Source organism: Muntiacus reevesi, chromosome 2 (genome assembly GCF_963930625.1).
Source record: "Muntiacus reevesi chromosome 2, mMunRee1.1, whole genome shotgun sequence".
Taxonomy (NCBI): Eukaryota; Metazoa; Chordata; class Mammalia; order Artiodactyla; family Cervidae; genus Muntiacus; species Muntiacus reevesi.
In genome coordinates, this window is record NC_089250.1 from 52,024,862 (window position 1) to 52,052,104 (window position 27,243).

Here is a 27,243-nt window from a genome sequence, read left to right on the forward strand (position 1 = left end):
GTCATGGTGTTAGGTGAATTGTGTGGAGAGGCAAACATTGTAGAAAATACAGATATTTACAAATGAATTGATTACTTATAAAGTTAACCCTTGCTCAACACTGTCTGCATCTCAGGTTGGATTTCCCATCACAGAAATAATAACTGTGGCTGACTTTATTGAGATTCTTCCAAAAGCAGAGCCTAAAACAAGGTCTTGCGTTAACCTTGTAGATGGGTGGAAGGTGATCCAGAGGATTTGAGATAAAACATAAGGAAAGTGAGACAGGGAATGAGGGATGCCCCAAAAGGGTGAGTTACTGAATTGGGTGCCCCTGTGGATGACTGAGACTAAATGCTGTGGAGGATCCTCTAAGAAACTCTGTAGACTGTTCCTTAAAATTGTCTATGGAGTGGGGAGGCTGGGATGTGTCAACAAGGGCTGGGAGGCATTTCATGGATGTGGAGAAATCCCAAGGCAGAGCATCAGGGAAGTCAAATACATTTTTAAATTATCTTTTGCACTGTGAATTGAAAATTGAAGTGAAAGTTTTGATGATATTTGGCACAAGTTTTTAGGAAATATATTATGCCAATGTCCTTACACTCCCAATTGTTCTTTCTAAGAGTTGATGCATAGTTATCATAATATTTTATGCTTAATTAAAATGTAAATTAAATAAAACTTTTTAATAATTGAAATGCTTTTCAAGTTCACATTTGAAGCAATTCTGCTTTGAGAGTTTCATTGAAACTGGAGCCTCATAGTGTGTAGGGCCCTTCTATAGACTATATGATTTGTAGCTCTTTGTATTTTTATCATTTGGTTGTGAAGAATAATTAAGAAAACACATGCACAGTGACTCAAACATTGGTCTCGGTGCATGGGAGCAGTTATTATCATTGACTGTGTCTTGGTCTCTGTCCCCCAACACTCCCCTGGATATCTTACAGCCCAGAGAACTCACTGGTGGCTGGAATGGTCTATCTCAGAACCTCCATCTTTTTATTGATCCTTTCCACTTCCTGGAACCCATGGCACTTGTTTGGTGGTACCTTAACCTGGCCTGTTCTCTATGGGCGCCACCTAGTTACTAAGGCTTCACAATCCCTTCTCAGGGTGCTGCTCTTTGCTTGGTAGGAATCCCTGCCTGTATGCTGAAGAGGAAAGATTGAGCACTGATAGTTACCTTCTAGGGATGGTGTCTTGTTTCGTGGTCCTCCCCATGAGCAGCATCATTGAGGTAACCATATAGGTCAAGGGGACTTGAGAATAAAGAAACTATATTTAGAGAAAAAATACTGTTAGTTTTTTCAAAATGCAGTACATAAAAGGAGTTACTCCTTCTACCTTAGACCAAGAACTGAAGTATGTCTTAACTAGAACCAAGAGAGCTGATCTGACCTTGGACAATTTCGTAGTAAGAGACTTGGAAACACAGGGGAGGTGATCTGCACAAGGTTTTGTATTTGGCTATTATGTCAGTACAGGGACCAGAATCTGGTTCTTCCATCCCCTAGTTTACTGTATGAACTGCACCATGGTGTGTGTTCCTATGAATCGTACTGAAACTCTTAATTTTTTTTGCATTTTAAAATTTCCCCCAAAATTTTGAGGATGCATATATTCTACTTCATAGCTGAAAAATATGGTTGAAAAAATTCTAGAAGTTTCTAGGTCATAATTCCATAAGCCTGCAATCAAATATTCTTATAGTCTTAAATTTTATTAAATGATATTTATTTTTAATGATATTTATTTATTTAAATTATTTAAATATTTATATTTAATAAAATTCATTTATTATTAAATAAAAATATTTAAATAATTTATTAAATAATAAATTATTATTTAAATGATATTTATTTATTTTTTATCATTTATTAAATGATAATACATATGGTCTTCAGATAACCCCTGTTTTGCCACTTGTGAATTTACGTAAATACTTAACTCGGATAACCCCTGCTTTGCCACTTGTGACCTTAGGTAAATACTTCTCCAAACCTAAGTTCCTTCATATGTCTAATGTTAGTATCCTGCAGTCATGAAGATTAGAGGTTAGGAGTCTTCACCGAGTCCTAGAGTGAGTCAATTGATTCATACGTTCTAAATGGAATTTGAAAAATTGCAACTAACCATTGAACACCATCAACAGGAGAATGCTGGATCCCACCAAAAAATGGTACCCCATGTCCAAGGGCAAAGGAGAAGCCCCAGCAAGACAGGGAGGAGTGAAATCGAGTTTAGAATCAAACCTGATACCTGCCAGAGACACTTGGGGGGCTCAAACAAAACCTTGTGCGCACCAGGACCCAGGGAGCCCAGAAGAGACTGAGCCAGACCCGTCTCTGAGTGTTTGAGTGTCTCCCGCGGAGGCACCGGTTAGCAGTGCCCTACGCAGGCACAGGGGCTCTGGCTGGAGTGGACCTGGCTGCAGCAGACCAAAACAGATATCCTTTCAGCATAGCAGACTGGACTGCAAAAGGTAGTCGAGATACCTGGAGTAACAGGCAAGTTTGGCCTTAGAGTACAAAATGAAGCAGGGCAAAGGCTAACAGAGTTTTGCCGAGACAACACACTGGTCATAGCAAACACACACTTCCAACAACACAAGATATGACTCTACACATGGACATCACCAGATGGTCAATACCAAAATCAGATTGATTATATTCTTTGCAGCTGAAGATGGATAAGCTCTATACAGTCAACAAAAGCAAAACCAGGGGCTGACTGAACTCCTTATTGCAAAATTCAGACTTAAATTGAAGAAAGTAGGGAAAATCACTAGACCATTCAGGTATGACCTAAATCAAGTCCCTTACAATTATCTGGTGGAAGTAACAAATAGATTCAAGGGATAAGATCTGATAGATAGAGCGTCTGAAGAACTATGGACAGAGGTTCATAACATTGTAAAGGAGGCAGTGATCAAAACTTCCCAAAGAAAAAGAAATGCAAAAAGACAAAATGGTTGTCTGAGGAAGCCTTACAAATAGCTGAGAAAAGAAGAGAAGTGAAAGGCAAAGGAGAAAGGGAAATATGTACCCAATTGAATGCAGAGTTCCTGAGAATAATAGCAAGGAGCAATAAGAAAGCATTCTTAAGAGAACAATGCAACGAAATAGAGGGAAATAATAGAATGGGAAAGACTAGGGATCTCTTCAAGAAAATTAGAGATACCAAGGGGACATTTCATGCAAAGACGGGCACAATAAAAGACAGAAGTGGTATGGACCTAACAGAAGCAGAAGATATTAGGAAGAGGTGGCAAGAACACATAGAAGAACTATACAAAAAAGATCTTAATGACCCACATAACCATGATGGTGTGATCACTCACCTATAGCCAGACATCCTGGAGTGCAAAGTCAAGTGGGCCTTAGGAAGCATCACTAGGAACAAAGTTAGTGGAGGTGATGAAATTCCAGCGAGACTATTACAAATCCTGAAAGATGATAGTGTTAAAGTGTTGCACTTAATATGCCAGCAAATTTGACTGCCAGCAAACCCAGCAGTGGCCACAAACTGGAAAAGGTCTCTTTTCATCCCAATCCCAAAGAAAAGCAATTCCTAAGAATGTTCAAACTACCCCACAATTGCACTCATTTCACACACTAGCAAAGTAATGCTCAAAATTATCTAAGCGAGGCTTCAACAGTATGTGAACTGAGAACTTCCAGATGTTCAAGTTGGACTTGGAAAAGGAGAGGAACATCTATTGGATCATAGAAAAAGCAAGAGAATTCCAGAAAAACATCTACTTCTGCTTCATTGACTATGCTAAAGCCTTTGACTCTGTGGATCATAACAAACTGAAAAATTCTTAAAGAGATGGAAATACCAGACCACCTGACCTGCCTCCTGAGGCATTTGTTTGCAGGTCAAGAAGCAACAGTTAGTACCGGACATGGAACAATGGACAGGTTCCAAATTGAGAAAGGAGTACATAAGGCTGTATATTGTCACCCTGCTTATTTAACATCATGTGAAATGCCAGACTGGATGGCGCACAAGCTGGAATCAAGATTGCCGGGAGAAAAATCAATAAACTCAGACATGCAGATGACACCACCCTCATGGCAGGAAGTGAAGAGGAACTAAAGAGCCTCTAGATGAAAGTGAAAGAGAAGAGTGAAAAAGTTGGCTTAAAACTCAACATTCAAAGACTAATATCATGGCATCCAGTCCCATCACTTCATGGCAAATGATGGGGAAACAGTGGAAACAGTGAGAGACGTAATTTTTTTGAGCTCCAAAATCACTGCAGATGGTGACTGCAGCCATGAAATGAAAAGACGCTTGCTCTTTGGAAGAAAAGGTATAACCAATCTAGACAACATATTAAAAAGCAGAGACATTATTTTACCAACAAAGGTCCATATAGTCAACGCTATGGTTTTTCCAGTAGTCATGTATGGATGTGAGAGTTGGACTATAAAAAAAAGCGGAGCGCCGGAGAATTGATGCTTTTGAACTGTGGTGTTGGAGAAGACTCTTGAGAGTCCCTTGTATTGCAAGGAGATCAAACCAGTCAATCCTAAAGGAGATTGGTTCTGATTATTCATTGGAAGGACTGATGCTGAAGCTGGAGCTCCAATAGTTTGGCCACCTGATGCAAAGAACTAACTCTTTGAAAAAGACCCTGATGCTGGGAAAAACTTAAGGTAGGAGAAGGGGATGACAGAGGTTGAGATGGTTGGATGACATCACTGACCCGATGGACAAGAATTTGAGCAATCTTCGGGAGTTAGTGATGGACAGGGAAGCATGGCGTGCTGCAGTCCATGGGGTTGCAAAGAGTCAGACATGACTGAGCGACTGAACTGAACTGAAATGGAATTCAGGTTCACCTTTTCCTATTGAATTTCCCCAATAGAAAAGAAAGGAAAGATTAAGACGACTTCATCATTCCATGCTTCCATCCAAGCATGCATTCATTCATGCATTCCCATGTTCATTCAGTTGTGCATTTACTTGTGCCTGCATCTGTTAACCAGTATCTAACTCCTCCTCTGTGGTAGGACCTGGGTAGATGACCCCATCATTAAGAAGCCTACAGGTTCCCACAGTGAACTTCCTTCAGTAATTGTCTTATTACTCTTGGCTGTGTCAGAACCCCCTCCAGTGACTGTGTCCCAATTTTAACCCTCCTTGAACTTGGGGGCTGTTACCAGCCACAGGCAGAAATTCTATCCACAGGCTGTGCATCTCAGCTGGCTGGAGAACTGCTATATATTCAAGGGAGTGGAGCAACCCACATCCAAGCAGAATAGTGATTGCAACTGCACCCTAGAAAGCTTGCAGTTATGAATGCCTCAGGGCAGGGGGTGTGAGCATGTGCTCACCTGTAAGATGCAGGATGAGACACAGCCTCATACTGTCCACAGCAGCCCACAGCACATAGAACGCATTGGGAGCCCAGGTAAGCTCACCTCTGTATCTTATTGGAGTGAGGTATTAAGTCACAGAGTTCCATTTGATATCTCCTCCTCCCATTGTCACTTAGGCTTTCCTCCTGGGCCTGAATGTGCTGCTGATAATCACTTTCATAGTTATCTACTTCCACAGATGTTGGAACCTGTAACAGGTGAGTTGATGGGAGCCTTAGTCTTAGAGACGAAGAAGCTGGGAGCCTTCCTGGACTGGTGAGAGGAATACAGGACAAATGCAAAAGTCACATGATGCTCCAGCCTCAAGGGAGAGTTGTGAACCACCTTTTTTATTCCAAATGTGTCTTGGAATTCTCAGAGATTTCTGATTCTCATACTTTATTTAATATTATTTGAAGTTTTTCCAAGTAAGTGCTTTAGGACCCTAGAGGTGAGGGTTCAAGGTATGGAGGTGGGATAAAGGTCAAAGTTTTGAGACTCAAACTTCAAAGAACCTCTCCATAAACTTGTGTGTCAGTTCCCACATGGTATGTCCCTGACCCTGAGGCACTGAGCTTGAAACTGGCCTTTCCTCTACCCCATAGAGCATCAAATAGATAAAGAAAACAGGTTTCCACTGTGCCTCTGATCATGAACAACCCTTAATTTTTCAGAGCACGCTTACTTTCATCCAGAGCATTTGAAAGTGTGATTTCATTTTGACATGTAAATACTTAAAATCACTAAGTTTGAATAAGCATCTTCTATCCTGAAATATTAAAAAATGTAAAAAATTTCCATGGAGCTATCTGCCATACCATCTTTGCAAACTGCTAACATTTTTCTGTTATAACCTGTTGTTCCTTTTAAAACTACTATCCTGCATTTGGTGTCCATAATTTCAAACGTGATCTTATTCTTCTGTAATATTTGTATAAATCCTCAAGGAATTATTATTACTTGCATCTCTTAAATGTCATATAAATTCTATTACACTGTATAACAGCATTTATTTTTTATACTTAACAAAGTTTATGGGTTTTGTTCATGCTGATGTTCAAATTACACTGCTCTATAGTTTCTATTTTAAGAATATGCTGCAATGTGTTGATTCTTCTTGTGATGGGTATTAATGCTTTATCTAATGTTTTGCTAGTACAATTTTACACAAATATTCTTCTCTTTTCTTCCTTGGCACATACGGGAGAGTCCCTCTTCCTTTGGCGTGATCCACAGAGTGGACTGTTGGTATCATTTGGAGAGCTGTTATTAAAAAAAAGAGGTTTTGATCTTGATCAAGTTTTACTCTTTCAATTTATGTCTTTGATATCATTATTTGTGTGTGTGTGTTTGTGTGTGTGCTAGTATATAGGTTGGGATCTTATTTTTTTTCTTCCACAATGATTAATTATCCAGCACTCACTGACGGGCACTGCCACTTTGCCATACATCACTTCCATAAATTTCTGGTTCTTTTAATGAGGATTTTGTCCCTTTGAGCTCCTTGGCTCTCTCTGACCAAACTACTCTATCTTAGTTAGATCGACATTATAATAATTTTTGATATCACAGTGGAGCAAAATTTCCCACCTTTGCTTGTTGTTTAAAACGGTCATGGCTATTTTTGTCCCAAATGCATTTTGCTTTGTTTTCTGCTTTTTTAAAAATGAAGTATAGTTGATTTACAGTATTATGTTAAAATCAGGTGTACAAAAAAATAAATAAATAAAAATAAAATAAAATCAGGTGTACATAGTGATTCAAGAGTTTTATAAATGAATTCTTTTTAATGACTGAGTAATATTCCATAGTGCATATGTACCACAGCTTCCTTATCCATTCTTCTGCTGATGGGCATCTAGGTTGCTTCCATATCCTGGCTATTATAAACAGTGCTGCAATGAACACTGGGGTGCACGTGTCTCTTTCAGATCTGGTTTCTTCAGTGTGTGTGCCCAGGAGTGGGATTGCTGGATCGTATGGCAGTTCTATTTCCAGTTTTTTAAGGCATCTCCACACTATTCTCCATAGTAGCTGTACTAGTTTGCATTCCCACCAACAGTGTAAGAGGGTTCCCTTTTCTCCACACCCTCTCCAGCATTTATTGCTTGTAGACTTTTGGATAGCAGCCATCCTGACTGGCGTGTAATGGTACCTCTTTTGAATCAGTTCTAATGAGATGGATGAAACTGGAGCCCATTATACAGAATGAAGTAAGCCAGAAAGATAAACACCAATACAGTATACTAACGCATATATGTGGAATTTTAAAAGATGGTAACGATAACCTATATGCAAAACAGAAAAAGAGACACAGATGTACAAAACAGATTTTGGGACTCTGTGGGAGAAGGCAAGGGTGGGATGTTCTGAGAGAATAGCATTGAAACAAGTATACTATCAAGTGTGAAACAGATCACCAGGCCAGGTTGGATGCATGAGACAAGTGCTCAGGGCTGGTGCACTGGGATGACCCAGAGGGATGGGACGGAGAGGAAGGCGAGAGGGGGAATCAGAAAGGGAAACACATGTAAATCCATGGCTGATTCATGTCAATATATGGCAAAAACCACTACAATATTGTAAAGTAATTAGCCTTCAACTAATAAAAATAAATGGGAAAAAAAATAAAGATGATGCAATATATGGACAACCCTCTGGTGGAAAGGAAGGTGTTAGTAATTTTTGTTATTCAATGTGAATAAAATTAAGGCCATTAAAAAAAAAAAGAGTTTTATAGGTTTTATTCCATTTTAAAGTTACTACAGAAGGGGACTGGGTCTTTCCTGCCAGAGCGTGGCCTCAGCCACGTTGGTCCCCTCAGCCTCCTTCGTGTCCTTTCCCTGGGGCAACGCGGGGCGATGCGGCCCGGGGGCTGGGACTGGCAGACTTTCCAGCCCGAGGGACCCTCCCCATCCTCTAACGTCTGAGCAGCCTGTACCCTGCGTGCAAGGTCGCAGTTTGCAGAAATAATAAAAGGGCATCATCAACAGCTCATGCATTGCCTTCATGTGGACCCAGAGTGCAAGCCCAGATGAAGAGCAGACACTGACCTCACACTTCTGATAGGTGCAGTCAGAAAATCAAAGGGCGTGATCAACAGCTCATTTAGCCTTGGTGTGGTCCCAGAGTACAAACAGAGATGAAGAGCAGACACTGACTTCACACTTCTGATAGTGGGTCAATCATGTCTGCCTCTTTGCAACCCCACCGACTGCAGCACACCAGGCTTCCCTGGCCATCAGCAGCTCCTGGAACTTGCTCAAACTCAAGTCCATTGAGTTGGCGATGCCATCCTACCATCTCATCCTCTGTGGTCCCCTTTTCTGCCTGCTTTCAATCTTTCAAGTATATTTAGTTACTGCAGTTGTTCATCATAGAGATGAGAAGAGTTCTGTCTGTGTGATTCACGTATCAATCAATTCGTGAGTTTCAACACCTCTGAACTCAGTTTAAAACTCAAGCCCAGAAAAGCCGTTAGTTTACTGGATCAGATTTCACACATCGGATGGGTATGCAACAGAACTCTCATGTGTACTTTGTGTTTTACTCCTTTGCCTTTTACAAAGATGAGTTTCCTAAGTGTTTTAAATGAATTTATACTGGTGCCATGGAAATGCGTTATTAACACTATTAGTGAGCAAAGGCAGGGTTACTTTAGTAACCTGAAACCTTTTAAATCTATCAAAGTAGCCGATATTTTCACAAACCCTGGAGCTAGGAAGGATTTTGAGGTGATCTTGTTTATCCCCTGGGTTGCTGAAGGAAAAATCTTCTGTCTCTCTATGCTGGAATCTCTGAAGGACGATATGAAACTTCGCATGTGAAATGTATCTTGTTATATAGCCCCTTCTAGTTAAGAAACTTTGTTTATACCTTATTGAAATCTCTGTTGAGAAGGTTCCAGCAGAAACTCATTTGTCGTTTCTTTATAGGAGGAAAACTAGTGCTGTCAAATGCCTATTCTGTATTATTATTCTGGTTATAACACAGGGTAGGCTCAGTAATATGAAAGAGGAATAGGTTATCATTTGTTTGTAAATGTAATATTAGGTTGGTGCAAAAATATTTGCACTTTTACATTGTTGAACTTTGCCCTTTATATTGGCATACATTGTTTAATAAATGTGGTTATGTTATACATAAAAAATAGTTATTATAAAATAATGGCTATATTTCCTTGTGCTGTATGATATGTCCTTGTTGCTAATTTATACAGAGTAATTTGTAGCTCTTAGTTTCATAATTCTACCCTTCCAAAACCCTATCCCCTTCTCTTTCCCCACTGGAAACTACTAGTTTGTTCTCTATATCTGAGTCTGTTTCTGCTTTGTTACATACATTCATTTATATTATTTTTTTTATAGCACAAGTGATAACATAGATTATTTGTCCTTCTCTGTCTGACTTATTTCACTAAGTATAATACCCTGCAGGTCCATCCACATTGCTGCAAATGGCAGAATTTCATTCTTTTTTTTAAATGCCTGAGTAATATTCCATTGTATATCACATTTTCTTTATTTATCTGTTGATAGACAATTAGATCACTTCCATTCCTCAGCTATTGTCACTAAAGCTGTTATTAATATTGAGGTGCATATATCTTTCTGGATTAATGTTTCTGTTTTCTTTGGATAGAGTGGAATTGCTGGAAAATAGGGTAGCTCTCTTTTTAGCTTTTTGAGGTACCTCCATGTTGTTTTCCACAATGACTGCACCAATTTACAATTCCACCAACAGTGTATGAGTGTTCGCCTTTCTCAACAATTTTACCTGTATTGTTATTTGTAGAATTTTTGATAATGGTCATTTTGACAGGTGTCAGGTGATGTCTCACCATGGCCTTAATTTGCATTTCTCCAATGATTAACGATACTGAGCATCTTTTCCTGTGAGCATTGGCCGTGTGTATGTCTCCTTTGGAAAATGTCTACTCAGGTCTTTTATCGGTTTTTATTTATACTGAGTTTTATGATCTATTTATATATTTTAGACATATTTATATATTTTGGATATATATTTTGTATATTGGCCATACTATTTGCAAAATATTTTCCTCCATTCTTTCGGTTGTGTTTTCACTTTATTGATGATTTCCTTTGATGTGCAAATGCTTTCAATTTTAATTAGGTCCCATTTTTTATATTTGCTTTTGCTTCTTTTGTGTTAGGAGACAGATCTCAAAAATATTGTTACAATTTATGTCAAAGAATGTTCTGCCTGTGTTCACTTCTAGGATTTATATGGCTTCCATGTTGCATTTAGTTCTTTAATCCATTTACAGTTACTTTTGTGTATAGAAAGTAAACAGATTTTTGTACATTAATCTTCTATTCTGAAATTTAACTGAGTTCATATTTTAATTCTAATAACTTTTTTGTGGTGATATTAGTATTTTGTCTTTAGTTCAGTTCAGTCACTCAGTCATGTCTGACTCTTTGTGACCCCATGGACTACAGCACACCAGGCCTCCCTGTTCATCACCAACTCCCAGAGTTTACTCAAACTCATGTCCATTGAATCAGTAATGCCATCCAACCATCTCATCCTCTGTTGTCCCCTTCTTCTCCCATCTTCAATCTTTCCCAGAATCAGGGTCTTTTCAAATGAGCCAGCTCTTCGCATCAGGTGGCCACAGTATTGGAGTTTCAGCTTCAACATCAGAATTTTGTCTAGATAATATCGTATTATCTGAAAATAGTGACAGGTTTGCTTTTTTCTTTTCCAATTATGATGCCTTTTATACTTTTCTTGTCTGATTGCTCTGGATAGTCTTCTGAGACTATGCTTAATATTATTAGAATTGGTAAGGTTGGGCATCCTTGTCTTGTTCCTGAATGTAGTGGGAAGGCTTTTCCTGAATGCAGTGGGAAGGCTTTCAGCTTTTCATCATTTAGTATGATGCTAACTCTGGGTTTGTCATAAATGGGCTTTATTTTGTTGAGACATATTCCCTTTGTATGAAATTTGATGAGAATTTCTAGCATGAATGGATGTTGAATTTGGTTTCAACAAAAAAAAAAAAGTTTTTTTCTGTTTCTGTTGAGATGATCATGTAATTTTTATCCTCAATTTTGTTAATGTGGTATATTGCATTAATTGATCTGTGAATATTGAACCATCCTTGCTTCCCTGGGACAAATTCCACCTGCACGTGGTATATGATCTTTTTCATATATTGTTGAATCAGTTCGTTAATAGTCTATTGAGGATTTTTCATACTCATCAGGGATGTTGGGCTGTTATGATCTTTTTTTTATCATGTGTTATCTGTTTTTTATGTCACAGTAGTGGTGAACTCATAGAATGAATTTGTATATATTCTGTCCTCTTCAATCTCTGAAATAGTTTAAGAAGGATAGAATTAACTTTTCTTTATATTTCTGGTAATATTCCCCTATGAAGCCATCAAGTTCTAGCTTTTAGGTGTGCTGGTAATTTAAAATCCAATTTCACTACCCATGATTAGTGTTCAGATTATCTATTTCTTCCTGATTCAGTCTTGAAAGGTTGTATGTTTTTAGAAACTTGTCCATTTCTTCTAGGTTGTCAAACTTGTTGCTATAACTGGTCATCATACTCTCATGACTTTTCTGCATTTCTCTGATATCAATTGTTATTTCTCTTTGTAGTTTCTTATTTTGTTTCAGTCCACTCCCTTTTCTTCTTCTTTTTTTTTTTTTCATTTATTTTTATTAGTTGGAGGCTAATTACTTCACAACATTGCAGTGGGTTTTGTCATACATTGACATGAATCAGCCATGGAGTTACATGTATTCCCCATCCCGATCCCCTCTCCCACCTCCCCCTCCACCCGATTCCTCTGGGTCTTCCCAATGCACCAGGCCCGAGCACTTGTCTCATGCATCCAACCTGGGCTGGCGATCTGTTTCACTATAGATAATATACATGCTGTTCTCTCGAAACATCCCACCCTTGCCTTCTCCCACAGAGTCCAAAATTCTGTTCTGTACATCTGTGTCTCTTTTTCTGTTTTGCATATAGGGTTATTGTTACCATCTTTCTAAATTCCTTATATATGTGTTAGCATGCTGTAATGGTCTTTATCTTTCTGGCTTACTTCACTCTGTATAATGGGCTCCAGTTTCATCCATCTCATTAGAACTGATTCAAATGAATTCTTTTTAACGGCTGAGTAATATTCCATGGTGTATATGCACCACAGCTTCCTTATCCATTCATCTGCTGATGGGCATCTAGGTTGCTTCCATGTCCTGGCTATTATAAACAGTGCTGCGATGAACATTGGGGTGCACGTGTCTCTTTCAGATCTGGTTTCCTTGGTGTGTATGCCCAGAAGTGGGATTGCTGGGTCATATGGCAGTTCTATTTCCAGTTTTTTAAGAAATCTCCACACTGTTTTCCATAGTGGCTGTACTAGTTTGCATTCCCACCAGCAGTGTAAGAGGGTTCCCTTTTCTCCACACCCTCTCCAGCATTTATTGCTTGTAGACTTTTGGATAGCAACCATCCTGACTGGCGTGTAATGGTACCTCATTGTGGTTTTGATTTGCATTTCTCTGATAATGAGTGATGTTGAGCATCTTTTCATGTGTTTGTTACCTATCTATATGTCTTCTTTGGAGAAATGTTTGTTTAGCTCTTTGGCCCATTGTTTGATTGGGTCATTTATTTTTCTGGAATTGAGCTTCAGGAGTTGCTTGTATATTTTTGAGATTAATCCTTTGTCTGTCTCTTCATTTGCTATTATTTTCTCCCAATCTGAGGGCTGTCTTTTCACCTTACTTATAGTTTCCTTTGTTGTGCAAAAGCTTTTAAGTTTCATTAGGTCCCATTTGTTTATTTTTGCTTTTATTTCCAATATTCTGGGAGGTGGGTCATAGAGGATCTTGCTGAGATTTATGTCGGAGAGAGTTTTGCCTATGTTCTCCTCTAGGAGTTCTATAGTTTCTGGTCTTACATTTAGATCTTTAATCCATTTTGAGTTTATTTTTGTGTATGGTGTTAGAAAGTGTTCTAGTTTCATTCTTTTACAAGTAGTTGACCAGTTTTCCCAGCACCACTTGTTAAAGAGGTTGTCTTTTTTCCATTGTATATCCTTGCCTCCTTTGTCAAGATAAGGTGTCCATAGGTTCGTGGATTTATCTCTGGGCTTTCTATTCTGTTCCATTGATCTATATTTCTGTCTTTGTGCCAGTACCAAACTGTCTTGATGACTGTGACTTTGTAGTAGAGTCTGAAGTCAGGCAGGTTGATTCCTCCAGTTCCATTCTTCTTTCTCAAGATTACTTTGGCTATTCGAGGTTTTTTGTATTTCCATACAAATTGTGAAATTATTTGTTCTAGTTCTGTGAAAAATACCGTTGGTAGCTTGATAAGGATTGCATTGAATCTATGGATTGCTTTGGGTAGAATAGCCATTTTGACAATATTAATTCTTCCAATCCATGAACACGGTATGTTTCTCCATCTGTTTGTGTCCTCTTTGATTTCTTTCATCAGTGTTTTATAGTTTTCTGTGTATAGGTCTTTTGTTTCTTTAGGTAGATGTACTCCTAAGTATTTTATTCTTTTTGTTGCAATGGTGAATGGTATTGTTTTGTTAATTTCTCTTTCTGTTTTTTTCATTGTTAGTGTATAGGAATGCAAGGGATTTCTGTGTGTTAATTTTATATCCTACAACTTTACTATATTCATTGATTAGCTCTAGTAATTTTCTGGAAGAGTCTTTAGGGTTTTCTATGTAGAGGATCTTGTCATCTGCAAACAGAGAGAGTTTCACTTCTTCTTTTCCTATCTGGATTCCTTTTACTTCTTTTTCTGCTCTGATTGCTGTGGTCAAAACTTGCAACACTATGTTGAATAGTAGTGGTGAGAGTGGGCACCCTTGTCTTGTTCCTGATTTCAGGGGAAATGCTTTCAATTTTTCACCATTGAGGGTGATGCTTGCTATGGGTTTGTCATATATAGCTTTTATTATGTTGAGGTATGTTCCTTCTATTCCTGCTTTCTGGAGAGTTTTAATCATAAATGCGTGCTGAATTTTGTCAAAGGCTTTCTCTGCATCTATTGAAATAATCATATGGTTTTTATCTTTCAATTTGTTAATGTGGTGTATTACATTGATTGATTTGTGGATATTAAAGAATCCTTGCATTCCTAGGATAAAGCCCACTTGGTCATGGTGTATGATTTTTTTAATATGTTGTTGGATTCTGTTTGCTAGAATTTTGTTAAGGATTTTTGCACCTATGTTCATCAGTGATATTGGCCTGTAGTTTTCTTTTTTTGTGGCATCTTTGTCTGGTTTTGGAATTAGGGTGATGGTGGCCTCATAGAATGAGTTTGGAAGTTTACCTTCTTCTGCAATTTTCTGGAAGAGTTTGAGTAAGATAGGTGTTAGCTCTTCTCTAAATTTTTGGTAGAATTCAGTTGTGAAGCCATCAGGTCCTGGGCTTTTGTTTGCTGGAAGATTTCTGATTACAGTTTCAATTTCCTTGCTTGTGATGGGTCTGTTAAAATGTTCTATTTCTTCCTGGTTCAGTTTTGGAAAGTTATACTTTTCTAAGAATTTGTCCATTTCATCCAAGTTGTCCATTTTATCCCTTTTCTTCTTGATGAGCCTGTCTAAAGGTTTATCAATTTTGTTTATCTTTTCCAAAATTCAACTCTATGCGTTCATGTATGCTAAGTCACTTCAGTTGTGTCTGACTATTTGTGACCCCATGCACTGTAGCTCACCAGGCCCCTCTGTCCACAGGAGTCTCCAGGCAAGGACACTTGAGTAGGTTACCATGCCCTCCTCCAGGGAATCTTCCTGCCCTAAGGATCAAAACTGAGTCTCTTATGTCTCCTGCATTGTTGGGTTCTTTACCACTAATGTCACCTGGAAAGCCCAAAAACCTGTTCTAGATTTCATTTATCTTTTCTGTTGTTTTTTGGTCTCTATTTTAGTTATATCTTCCCTGATCTTTATTATTTCCTTCCTTCTGCTGACATTTGGCTTTGTCTGTTTTCCCTTTTCCAGCTCTTTTAGGTGGTAGATTAGGTAGTTTATTTGATATTTTCCATATATCTTGAGCTGGGCCTATATTGCTATAAACTTCCCTTGTCAAACTACTTTAGCTGCATCTCATAGATTTTGGAAAGTTGCATTTTTATTTTCCCTTGCTCATGATATTTTCTGATTTCCTCTTTGATTTTTTTCATCATCTCCAGATGTTTGTGCTTTTCCCACCTTTTTCCCTGTAATTGATCGCTACTTCCATATCATAGTAATTGTCAAAAATGCTTACTCTTTCTAAATGGGTGCTTCTGTATTAGGTGAATATATGTTAATGAGTTTAATATCCTCTTCTCGTATTGATTGATCTATCCTTATATACTGCCTTTTGGTCTTTTGTTTTAGCCTTTGCTTTAAAGTCTACTTTGCCTTTTATGAGTATTGATATCCCTTTTTTCTTGGCATTCCATTTGTATAAAATTTAATTGTCATCCCCTCAGTTTCAGTCTCCAAATGCACTTTAGAATCACACTTTCAAATTTCATGAAAAATTGTTTTTAAATTATTCTTTTATCAGACTGAATTTATATATTAATTTGAGAAATTTGAAATCTTTTCTAATATTCAGTTTTCTCATTCATCATTTGATATATCTCTATTAATTTGTTTTAAAATTATTTTATTTTTTTCATTTATTTTTATTAGCTGGAGGCTAATTACTTTACAATATTGTAGTGATTTTTGCCATACATGGACATGAATCAGCCATGGATTTACATGTGTTCCCCATCCTGATCTCCCCTCCCACGTCCCTCCCCATCCCATCCATCTGGGTCTTCCCAGTGCACCAGCCCTGAGCACTTGTCTCATTCATCCAACCTGGGCTGGTGATCTGTTTCACCCTTGATAGTATACTTGTTTCACAGCTATTCTTTCAGAACATCCCACCCTCGCCTTCTCCCACAGAGTCCCAAAGTCTGTTCTGTACATCTGTATCTCTTTTTCTGTTTTGCATATAGGGTTATCGTTACCATCTTTTTAAATTCCATATATATGCATTAGTATACCGTATTGGTCTTTACCTTTCTGGCTTACTTCACTCTGTATATTTTAAATTCACAATTATGCAATGGCTTTTTCCCCGAATGATCTTATGCATCTCTAGTTACAGCTACTAATAATGCTTTCTTATTCATAGAATTTTTAAAAATTATTACTGTTTTTAATAGTTTTGACTACTGTATAGGATTATAATTGAAGTAGATCATGAACATCAGATCAAGCCATGTTACAGAACTTTTACCTTTGCTAACAGTAAGGGCATTCTTTTTATGTGTAACTCTCTTAAAATTAAATCTCCAAACATCCAAATACTTTTATCTTTATCAAAGACTCATATGCAGACAGTTTACAAGTCCAATAGTTCTACATATGAAGTTATACATATGAAAATTGGAGTCTCTAAATTCCTGCCATATCCACTTCTGAGAGGAAGCCAACTTCAACTCTTTCAACTAATTATTTTAGCCACCTGTCGTAAAACATGCTTATTGCTATGTCTTGAAATCTCACTGTTAGGTTTTATTCACAGACATCTCAGTATGGAAGCCAGGGAGGTAATATTCTGTTACTCCTGACCTCATGTCACACATGCACATATTATTCTTTATCACTCTAATATAATAATAATCTTGAATATTCTAATAGACAGTGTCTATGTTATGACTATGAAATTATTTTTTATGTTATAGCTGAATTTGTTACATTCTTAGTTTTAGCTTATGTTGATCCTATCTTGTGCATGTTTATGTAACCACTAGCATGGTCAGATGCAGAATATTTCATAAGCACCAAGTCTCCTATGTGCTAGCCCTTTAAAATAACAAATACCTCACCAAACCAAAACTCTTGCAAATGCTTTTCTGTTTTCTATATATATATAGTTTTGAGAATGTTATACAAGTATAGTTAATATGTTGAGACTGGTTTTGCTCACTCAACATAAGCCTTTAAGAGATTTATAATTGCCACACCCATACATAGCTCATTCCTTTGGATTGCTGAGTAGTAGATCCTCATACGGAAAGTTTGTTCACTTATTTTTAGATATTTTGATTTCTTCCCTTTTCTGCTTCAAAGTAAATCTTTTACAGCATTTGTACACAGGTTTTGTGTGGACACTATTTCCATTTCTCTGGAATAAATGCCTTAGAGTGTAATTTCTGGAACATGCAATCTACTTCCTCTCCTTACAGTGGAAAATGATTCCTTTTTTTTGGATTAAGTACATAACCTGAATAGTTGTGAGGTCCACATTGCACTGCTCATTTGGGCTAAGTTTTGTCAGTTACATTGATAAAATGTTGGAATAAGAAATCATTTCAAGAGCACATCTGGTTCCATCCCAAAGTTGAGAAGGCCCTGGTGAGCCCCCTTCCTCTATCCAGGTCAGTCAGTAGATCTTCACTGAGGCAGGTGCAGAATGAGACTGAAATCCAGTCACAACCTAGGGTCCTGGAATTGGGACTTTGGAACTCAGCCCCCAGCCACAGATCCTTCTTGGGGTCTGTGAGTTTGCCTGGGGCTCCCAACTAAGAATCACCGTAAACGTGGAGAGGAACCCAGTGGAGGCAACAGAGACCCTGGGTGCGGAGAGAGTTTTATTTCTGCTAGGCCTGTTCAGTCTCTGAAAATGTAAGATGAGTAGCTAGCCACATTTTCTGCCTGATTTCTATATCACATCTGAAATAGGAACTGTCTTGAACCTAGAAATGTATTGTAATCTCATAGCCATTTGACCCTATCATAGGCACTTCCTCTTATATCATGAGGGGTGGGGCTTCTTTCCTTTCCACAGAGCACAGAAGTTCATGTTCTCCCAGCTCACACATTTGGACAGAGCAGATTCCTCAGGCCTCCACCATGCCCATCCTTGCCTCCTCATTACACACTCCTCCTCCTTGCCTGCTAATGATTCTACTGCTGGGATTAATAGGTGAGCATTTCTTGGGGTAGAATCCCCTCTCCCTGCCCTTTGAACCTCCCCACTGCCCTGCACTTTTAAAGTCTCCATGTAAACATGGGTGTGCCACCAAGGACAGCTGCAGAAGGCCAAAGACTGGGCATTATCTGAAAGCATGAAATCAGGGATTTGAGTGTTTTTTCTGTGTCTCTATCACCTCCAGCTGCTTAGCAGAGGTATCCAAACAGATGATGTTTCAAATACCAGCAATGACAAATTTATGTGCATTAACTTGTATAATCCTCACAACATCCCATGTGATAAATGACTATTACTCCTGAATTGCAGATGGGGAGATTGAGACAGAGAGTAACTTGCCCAATATTAACTGACCTAAGGCAGTGTAGCACGAGATTCAAACCTAGAGTGTCCAGCTCAAGTTGATTCTTTTAATCATATTATGCAACTCAGCTTCTCAGAGAATCCTAATGGCAGAAAAATCAGAAGACACTGAGAAATAAACAATAGTTTAGTCTTCACCCATCATGCCACTCAGAGAACAGAAGCATTCAAATCTTGCATTGTGTACTCCCAAGTTTTGGTCAGTGATGTGTTGGATGGTTCCCATGTGTTGAAGTTTGCACTGAGTCTTTAACAGGTATTGTAATTTCATTTGATCCTCAAAACAACCTGTATACTACAATGCTAGGTTATTCTCTAATACATGTTTGTGGGTGCATGTATTTGTGTGTGTGTGTGTTTGTGTGTGTGTGTGTGTGTGTGTGTGTGTGTGTGAGAGGAAGTCTTCCAGACACATGGGATTTCAAAAAGACTTCTTTAATTTTTAAGTCTACATGAAACGATATAAACATGTGTTGAGTTTTTGCTGTCTTTCAACAACATACCTGCTTTCTCCTTCTCTATAAACCTCTCTCACCCAAACTGTTACTTAAGACAAGAAAACTTCTCTCCTGGTAAATGAGTAGAATTTTATGCATTGCTATCTTAGAGTCCCCTCTTCCATGCTGGTTAAGGATGAGGAGGAATGAAGGCTAAAAAGGACTCAGAGCCTCTTGCCTATATGATCTGTATATCCATATCTATATCTGTAATTATAACCACATCCCTGTCTATAACTTTATCTATATCAACTAATGCTAGTTGAAGCTTCCATTCCTCAGGATATCTAATGAGTAATAACAATTTGTTTTCTTAAACATTCATCATGGGCCAGAGTTGGAAATTTCCATGGTTGCTAACTCACGTGATCATTATATTCAAGGTAGATCCTCTTGTCATCCCTACCTTATAGATAATAAAACTGAGCAAGGAGAAGTTCAAAGATACTCAGTGTTACCTGATAGAGGTATGGTTTGAACTCAAGACATCTGGTAGTAGGGTTCATGAATTTAACCATTGCTCTTCTTAATACTGTGTCCCTTCTTCCATCCCAAGATATTTCTGTGGCTTCTGCCAATGGATCTGATGAAGGGGAAGGGTTGGGTAGAGGGTTTGTGGTTTTCTTCTCCTGGGCTCTTTTTTTGCTTCCTCATACAAGCAAATTCCGTTTTTGTTTCCTCATACAAGCAAGTTCCTTTTATTTTTCACCAAGTTATTTACATGGGAAACTCAACTTCTGACACAATTTCTACAGAAATTAACTGCTCAAAGTAGAGCTCATTGTCTTGGGAAGATGTCACACTGGGCAGTTCACAAATCATATGTATATTACTTTGATATTTAGTATATGGCAGGAAGGAACTTGGGGTGAATTGTTGAGTAAAAGAGACTAATTGCCCTCGTTGATGTTTGTCTTAGTGAAAGAAATGACAATAAACAATAGACTTATAATTCAGCAAATAATACAGAATATTAGAAAGTGCTACATGTTAGAAAAGAATAGCTGACATGTAAAAAATGAAATTAGTTTGTTCTTTAACTTCATACACAAAAATAACCTCAAAATGCATTAAAGACCTAAATTTGAGACTTAACACTATAAAACTCCTATAGAAAAATACAAGCAGAACACTCTTTTGACATAGAACAATATCTTTTTTGATCTATCTCCCAGAATAATGGAAATAAAAACAAAAAGAAACAAATGAGACCTACTTAAACTCAAAAGTTTTTGCATAATAAAGAAACAACAAACAAAATGAAGGACAGCCCACAAATTGAGAGAAAATATTTGTAAATGGTGTGACTGAAAATGGGCCAGTCACCAAAATTTACAAACAGCTCATTACGCTTAATAGAATCAAAGCAAAAAAACCACTCAAAAAATTAGCAGAAGATGTAAATAGACATCTCTCCAAAGAGGATATACAGTTGGCCAATAGGTACCTGAAAAGATGTCAACAAAATTATTAGAAAAATGCAAATCAAAACTAAAGTGAGGCATCACTTCATACTGGTGAATGGCTTTCATCAAAAACCCACAAATAATAAATTCTGGAGCCAGTGTGGAGAGAAGAGAACCTTCCTACACTTATAGGAGGAATTCCTACATTGGTAGGAATGTAAATTGGTACCCCTACTATAGAGAACAGTATTCACTCAGTTGCTCAGTGATGTCTGACTCTTTATGACTCTTGGACTGTAGCCCACCAGGCTCCTCTGTCCATGGAATTTTTCAGGCAAGAATACTGGAGTTGGTTGCCATTCCTTACTCAAGGGATCTTCCCAACCCAGAGATTGAACCCACATCTCTTTGGTCTCTTCATTGGCCTTTACCACTGCACCACCTGGAAAGCCCCAGAGAACAGTATGGACGTTCCTCAGAAAACTAAAAATGGAGCTACCACCCTGCAATCCCAGTCCTGGCCATATATCCGGGCATGAGCTACCTTATGACCCTGCAATCCCAGTCCTGGGCATGATCTGAAAAGATACATGCACCCCAGTGTTCACTGCAGCACTGTTTGCAATAGCCAAGACATGGAAGCAGGCTAAACATCCATCAGCAGAAGAATGGATAAAGATGTGGTATGTATATATGGTCGAATAGTCCTCAGCCATAAAAAGAATGAAATAATGCCATTTGGAACAACATGGATGGACCCAGAGTGTATCATACTGAGTGAGGTAAGTCAGAGAAGGAGAAATATCATGACATCCCTTATATGTGGAATCTATAAAGACATGATACAAATGAACTACAAAACAGAAACATACTCACAGACTTCAAGAATGAGCTTATGGTTGTGGGAAGAAGAATGGGGGGAAGGGATAGTTGTACAGTTTGGGATGGACACATACAGTCTGCTGTACTTAAAATGTAAAATCAACTGTATAGCACATGGAACTCTGCTCAATGCTATGGAGCAGCCTGTATGAGAGGGGAGGTTGGGGATGAATGAATATATGCATATGTATGGCTGAGTCCCTTCACTGAAACTATTACAGCATTGTTTGTTAATTGGCTGTACCCCAATACAAAATTAAAAAGGAAACAAAACAAAGATTAATTGGATAACTGAGTTGAGAGAATTTGTTGGGTGGGATGTACTTTAAACCTGGTAGTCTTGGATGGGCATCACAGAGATGGGGAAGTTTGAAAGAAAGTTCTGGGGTAAGCATTGTGGTTATCTCGGGGAGGAGCCTTCCTGACAGGGAGAAGCATGTACAGAGGCCCTGAGAGTAGAATCATCCTCCTGTGATGAAGGATTTGGGCTTTTGCCCTGAGTGAAACTATTGCCATTGTGGTTTCGAAGAGAGAAGTGACTTGGTCTGACATGAGTTTTAATTTATTCGAGCATCTGATTGACAATAGACTACACAAGGAGCTTCCCTGGCGGCTCAGCTGGTAAAGAATCCACCCACAATGCAAGAGACCCTGGTTCAATTCCTGGGACGGGAGATCCCCTGGAGAAGGGATAGGCTACCCACTCCAGTATTCTTGCCTGGAGAATCGCCATGGACAGAGGAACCTGGTGGGCTACAGTCAATAGGGTCGCAAAGAACTGGACACAACTGAGCGACGAATCACGGCACAGCAGAGCAGAGACGACGCAGGACGTTGATAGAAGCAACTAGAGCATTTGAAGTCATAACATTCATTAAAAAAAAGTAAAAATGGCTTGCACTGAACAGTAGCTAGTAGAGCTAAGAGAAAGAGGTCAGATACTGGGTGCATACTAATGAGGAGGCAATAGGATTTTCTGATGCATAGGACTTGGGATGGGAGAGAAAAACTTCAAGGTTATGATAACTGAACATCTGAAAAAGAATTGTGGCTCAGCTGAAATATAGCGGGTGTGGGGGTAATTCACGTCAGTGTTAGATGTGTTAACTGTGAGATGTTTATTTCTGTTCAGAAAGTATGACAAGTTGATAGTTGGACATACAAGGTCAGAGTTCTGGAAAAATGCCTGGGCCAGAGAGGTAATTGGAGAGTTATTGATATACAGTTGGCAGAATTTTTGCGATTTCCTGGCTCCTCTCACCCCTCTGATTCCTAGTCTCTTCTCCCTCTTCCTGTCCCTCCATTTCTCCCTCCAAAGTTCGTTCACATTTCTTCCCATTTTTGTCTTAGCAGTGCAACTTCCACAACCTCACTTTTTCTCTCCAGACTTAACAATCTAAATCATCTGAAGCTGTTGGCACATCATAAGACCTGCCGTGTAATAGTATGTCCCCTCCTTGGGAGGTATGATTGGTTAGAAATAGTGCTTAGTGCATGGGTTTATCGGCTCACACTCTGCAAAGTTGAACTACAAAGGGGTAGGGAACAAATAGAAAAGAAGCCAGGGTTTATTTTGAGGCCAAAGCAGCCTGCTCCTCTTATTTACATCCCTGGAATGAAACCCATGCTTGTTTAATAGAACATTTCAGATAAGAGGGATTGTGTTTGTATTTCTCTATATCTTCAGAAACTGGATAGTCAATGAGGCAGTGAAATCAAGTGGATAGCTTGAACCTGTAGTGAAATAATTGTCCCAATGGTGACTCATGGCTATTCAACTCATAACTTGCTGTCCAATCATAATCAATCACTCAGTTTCTTTTTTTAACGTTTTATTTTGTATTGGAATATTCTCAATTAACAATACTATGATAGTTTCAGGTAGACAGTATGGGGACTTAACCATGTGTACATTTGTATCCATTCTCACACTAATTCTCCTCCCATCCAGACTGCTACATAACATTGACCAGAGTTTCTTGTGCTCTACACTTGCATATACACAATGCAATACATTGCATTAACTCTATAGATTACTTCGGGTCAGTCAGTCAGTTCAGTCACTCAGTCATGTCCGACTCTTTCCAAGCCATGGATTGCAGCATGCGAGGCTTCCCTGTCCATCACCAACTCCCGGAGCATGCACAAACTCATATCCATTGAGTTGGTGATGCCATCCATTTTATCCCCTGTTGTCCCCTCCTCCTCCTGCTTTCAATCTTTCCCAGCATCAGGGTCTTTCCAGTGAGCGAGTTCTTTCCATCAGGAGGCCAAAGTATTGGAGTTTCAGCTTCAGCATCAGTCCTTCCAGTGAATATTCAGGACTGATTTCCTTTAAGAATGACTGCTTGGATCTCCTTGCAGTCCAAGGGACTCTCAAGAGTCTTCTCCAACACCACAGCTCAAAAGCATCAAATGTTTGTCACTCAGCTTTCTTTATAGTCCAACTCTCACATCCATACATGACTACTGGAAAAACCATAGCTTTGACTAGATGGACCTTTGTTGGTAAAGTAATGTCTCTGCTTTTTAATATGCTGTCTAGGCTTGTCATAACTTTTCTTCCAAGGAGCAAGCACCTTTTATTTTCACGGCTGCAATCACCATCTGCAGTGATTTTGGAGCTCAAGAAGGTAAAATCTACCACTGTTTCCATTGTTTCCCTATCTATTTGCCTAAAGTGATGGGACCAGATGCCATGATCTTAGTTTTTTGAATGCTGAGTTTTAAGTCAACTTTTTCACTCTTCTCTTTCACTTTCATCAAGAGGCTCTTTAGTTCTTCTTCGCTTCTTGCCATAAGGGTTGTGTCATCTGCGTATCTGAGGTTATTGATTTTTCTCCCAGCTATTTTGATTTCAGCTTGTGCTTCATCCAGCCTGGCATTTCACATGATGTACTCTGCATATAAGTCAAATAAGCAGAGTGACAATATACAGTCTTGACGTGCTCCTTTCTCAATTTGGAATCAGTCTGTTGTTCCACGTTCAGGTCTAGCTGTTGCTTCTTGACCTGCACACAGATTTTTCAGGAGGCAAGTAAGGTGGTCTGGTATTCCCATCTCTTGAAGAATTTTCCACAGTTTGTTGTGATCCACACAGTCAAAAGGCTTGGCATAGTCAATAAAGCAGAAGTAGATGTTTTTCTGGAACTCTCTTTCTTTTTGATGATCCACCAGATGTTGGCAATTTGATCTCTGGTTACTCTGCCTTTTCTAAATCCAACTTGAACATCTATAAGTTCACAATTCACGTACCACTGAAGCCTAGCTTGGAGAATCTTGAGTATTACTTTGCTAGCATGTGAGATAAGTGCAATTGTGCAATAGTTTGAACATTCTTTGGCATTGCCTTTCTTTGGGATTGGAATGAAAACTGACCTTTTCCAGTCCTGTGGCCACTGCTGAGTTTTCCAAATTTGCTGGCATATTGAGTGCAGCACTTTCACAGCATCATCTTTTAGCATTTGAAATAGCTCAACTGGAATTACATCACCTCCACTAGCTTTGTTTGTAGTGATGCTTCCTAAGGCCCACTTGACTTCACATTCCAAGATGTCTGGCTCTAGGTGAGTGATCACACCATCGTGCTTATCTGGGTTATGAAGATTTTTTTTGTATAGTTCTTCTATGTATTCTTGCCACCTCTTTTTACTATCTTCTGCTTCTGTTAGGTCCATACCATTTCTGTCCTTTATTGAGCCCATCTTTTCATGAAATGTTAACTTGGTACTTCTAATGTTCTTGAAGAGATCCCTAGTCTTTCCCATTCTATTATTGTCCTCTATTTCTTTGCATTGATCTCTGAGGAAGGTTTTCTTATCTCTCCTTGATATTCTTTGGAACTCTGCATTTAGATGGGTATATCTTTCCTTTTCTCCTTTGCCTTTAGCTTCTTTTCTCAACTATTTGTAAGGCCTCCTCAGACAACCATTTTGCCTTTTTACATATCTTTTTCTTGGGGATGGTCTTGATCACTACTTCCTGTACAATGTCATGAACCTCCGTCCATAATTCTTTGGGCACTCTGCCTATCAGATCTTTTCCCTGGAATCTATTTTTCACTTCCACTATATGATTGTAAGTGATTTGATTTAGGTCATACCTGAATGGTCTAGTGGTTTTCCCTATTTTCTTCCATTTAAGTCTGAATTTAAGCCACAGTCAGCTCCCAGTCTCTTGTTTTTGCTGACTCTATAGAGCTTCTCCATCTTTGACTGCAAAGAATATAATCAAACTGATTTCAGTATTGACCATCTGGTGATGTCCGTGTGTAGAGTCTTTTCTTGTGTTGTTGGAAGAGGGTGTTTGCTATAACCAGTGCGTTCTCTTGGGAAAATTCTGTTAGCCTTTGCCCTCTTCATTTTGTACTCCAAGGCCAAAGTTGCCTGTTACTCCAGATATCTCTTGACTTCCTACTGTTACATTCCACTCCCCCATGATGAAAACGACATCTTTTTGGAGTGTTAGTTCTAGAAAATCTTGTATTCAGACCTTAGTGGTTTTGTATTCAGACCTTCAATGTTAGTGATTGGGACACAGACTTGGATTATTGTGATATTGAAAGGCTTGCCTTGAAAATGAACAGAGATCATTCTGTCATTTTTGAGATTGCACCCAAGTACTGCATTTTGAACTCTTTTGCTTACTCTGAAGGCTACTCCATTACTTCTAAGGTATTCTTGCCCATAGTAGTAGATGACATGGTCATCTGAATTAGATTCACCTATTCCAGTCCATTTTAGTTCACTGATTCCTCAAATGCCAATGTTCTCTCTTGCCATCTCCTGTTTGACCACTTCCAATTTACCTTGATTCATGGACCTAACATGTCATGTTCCTATGCAATATTGTTCTTTATAGCATCAGACTTTACTTCCATCACCTGTCATATCCACAAGTGGGCATTGTTTTTGCTTTGGCTCTGTCTCCTTTCTGCAGTTATTTCTCCACTCTTCTCCAGTAGCAATATTGGGCCCCTACTGACTGGGGGAGTTCAGCTTCCAGTGTCATATCTTTTTGCCTTTTCATACTGTTCATGGAGTTCTCAAGGGACAAATACTGAAGTGCTTATTCCCTTCTCCAGTGGACCACATTTTGCAAACACTCTCCACCATGACACATTCATTTTGGGTGGCCCTACATGGCATGGATCATAATTTCATTGAGTTAGACAAGGCTGTGGTTCATGTGATCAGTTTCATTAGTTTTCTGTGATTGTGGTTTTCATTCTGTCTGCCCTCTGAAGGATAAAGATAAGAGGTTTATGGAAGCTTTCTGATGGGAGAACTGACTGTGGGGAAAAACTGGGTCTTATTCTGATGGGTGGGGCCATGCTCAGTAAATCTTTAATCCAACTTTCTGTTGTTGTGCTGGACTGTGTTCCCTCCCTGTTATTTGACCTGAGACAAAACTATGGTGGGAGTAATGAAGATAATGGTGACCTCCTTCAAAAGATCTTTTGCAGGCACTGTTGTATTCAGTGCCCCTGACCCTGCAGCATGCCACTGTTGACCCACTCCTCTGCCGGAAACTCTTCTACACTCACAGGCAAGTCTGGATCAGTCTCTTGTGGGGTCACTGCTCCTTTCTCCTGGGTCCTGGGGCACACAAGGTTTTGTTTGTGCCTTCCAAGAGTCTGTTTCCCCAGTCCTGTGGAAGTTCTATAATCAAATCCCGCTGGCCTCCAAAGTCAAATTCCCTGGGGATTCTCTGTCCCTTTGCCAGGTCCCCAGGTTGGGAAATCTGTTGTGGG

The 27,243-nt window shown here is 38.9% G+C and overlaps 1 protein-coding gene across 3 annotated transcripts in view; it reads left to right on the plus strand.

The window, feature by feature from the left end:
* Positions 1-27,243, plus strand: part of LOC136159402 (tyrosine-protein phosphatase non-receptor type substrate 1-like) — a 69,605-nt gene that overhangs the window by 18,143 nt on the left and 24,219 nt on the right. Inside the window, exon 1 of one of the 3 annotated variants that reach the window (XM_065921580.1) lies at positions 18,226-18,337. The exons of the other annotated variants lie outside the window; for them this stretch is intronic. Coding sequence (XP_065777652.1) covers positions 18,265-18,337 — 73 coding nt within the window. The 5' untranslated portion in view covers positions 18,226-18,264. Of the gene's footprint in view, positions 1-18,225; positions 18,338-27,243 lie in introns of those variants that run through there. 3 annotated transcript variants of the gene reach the window in all.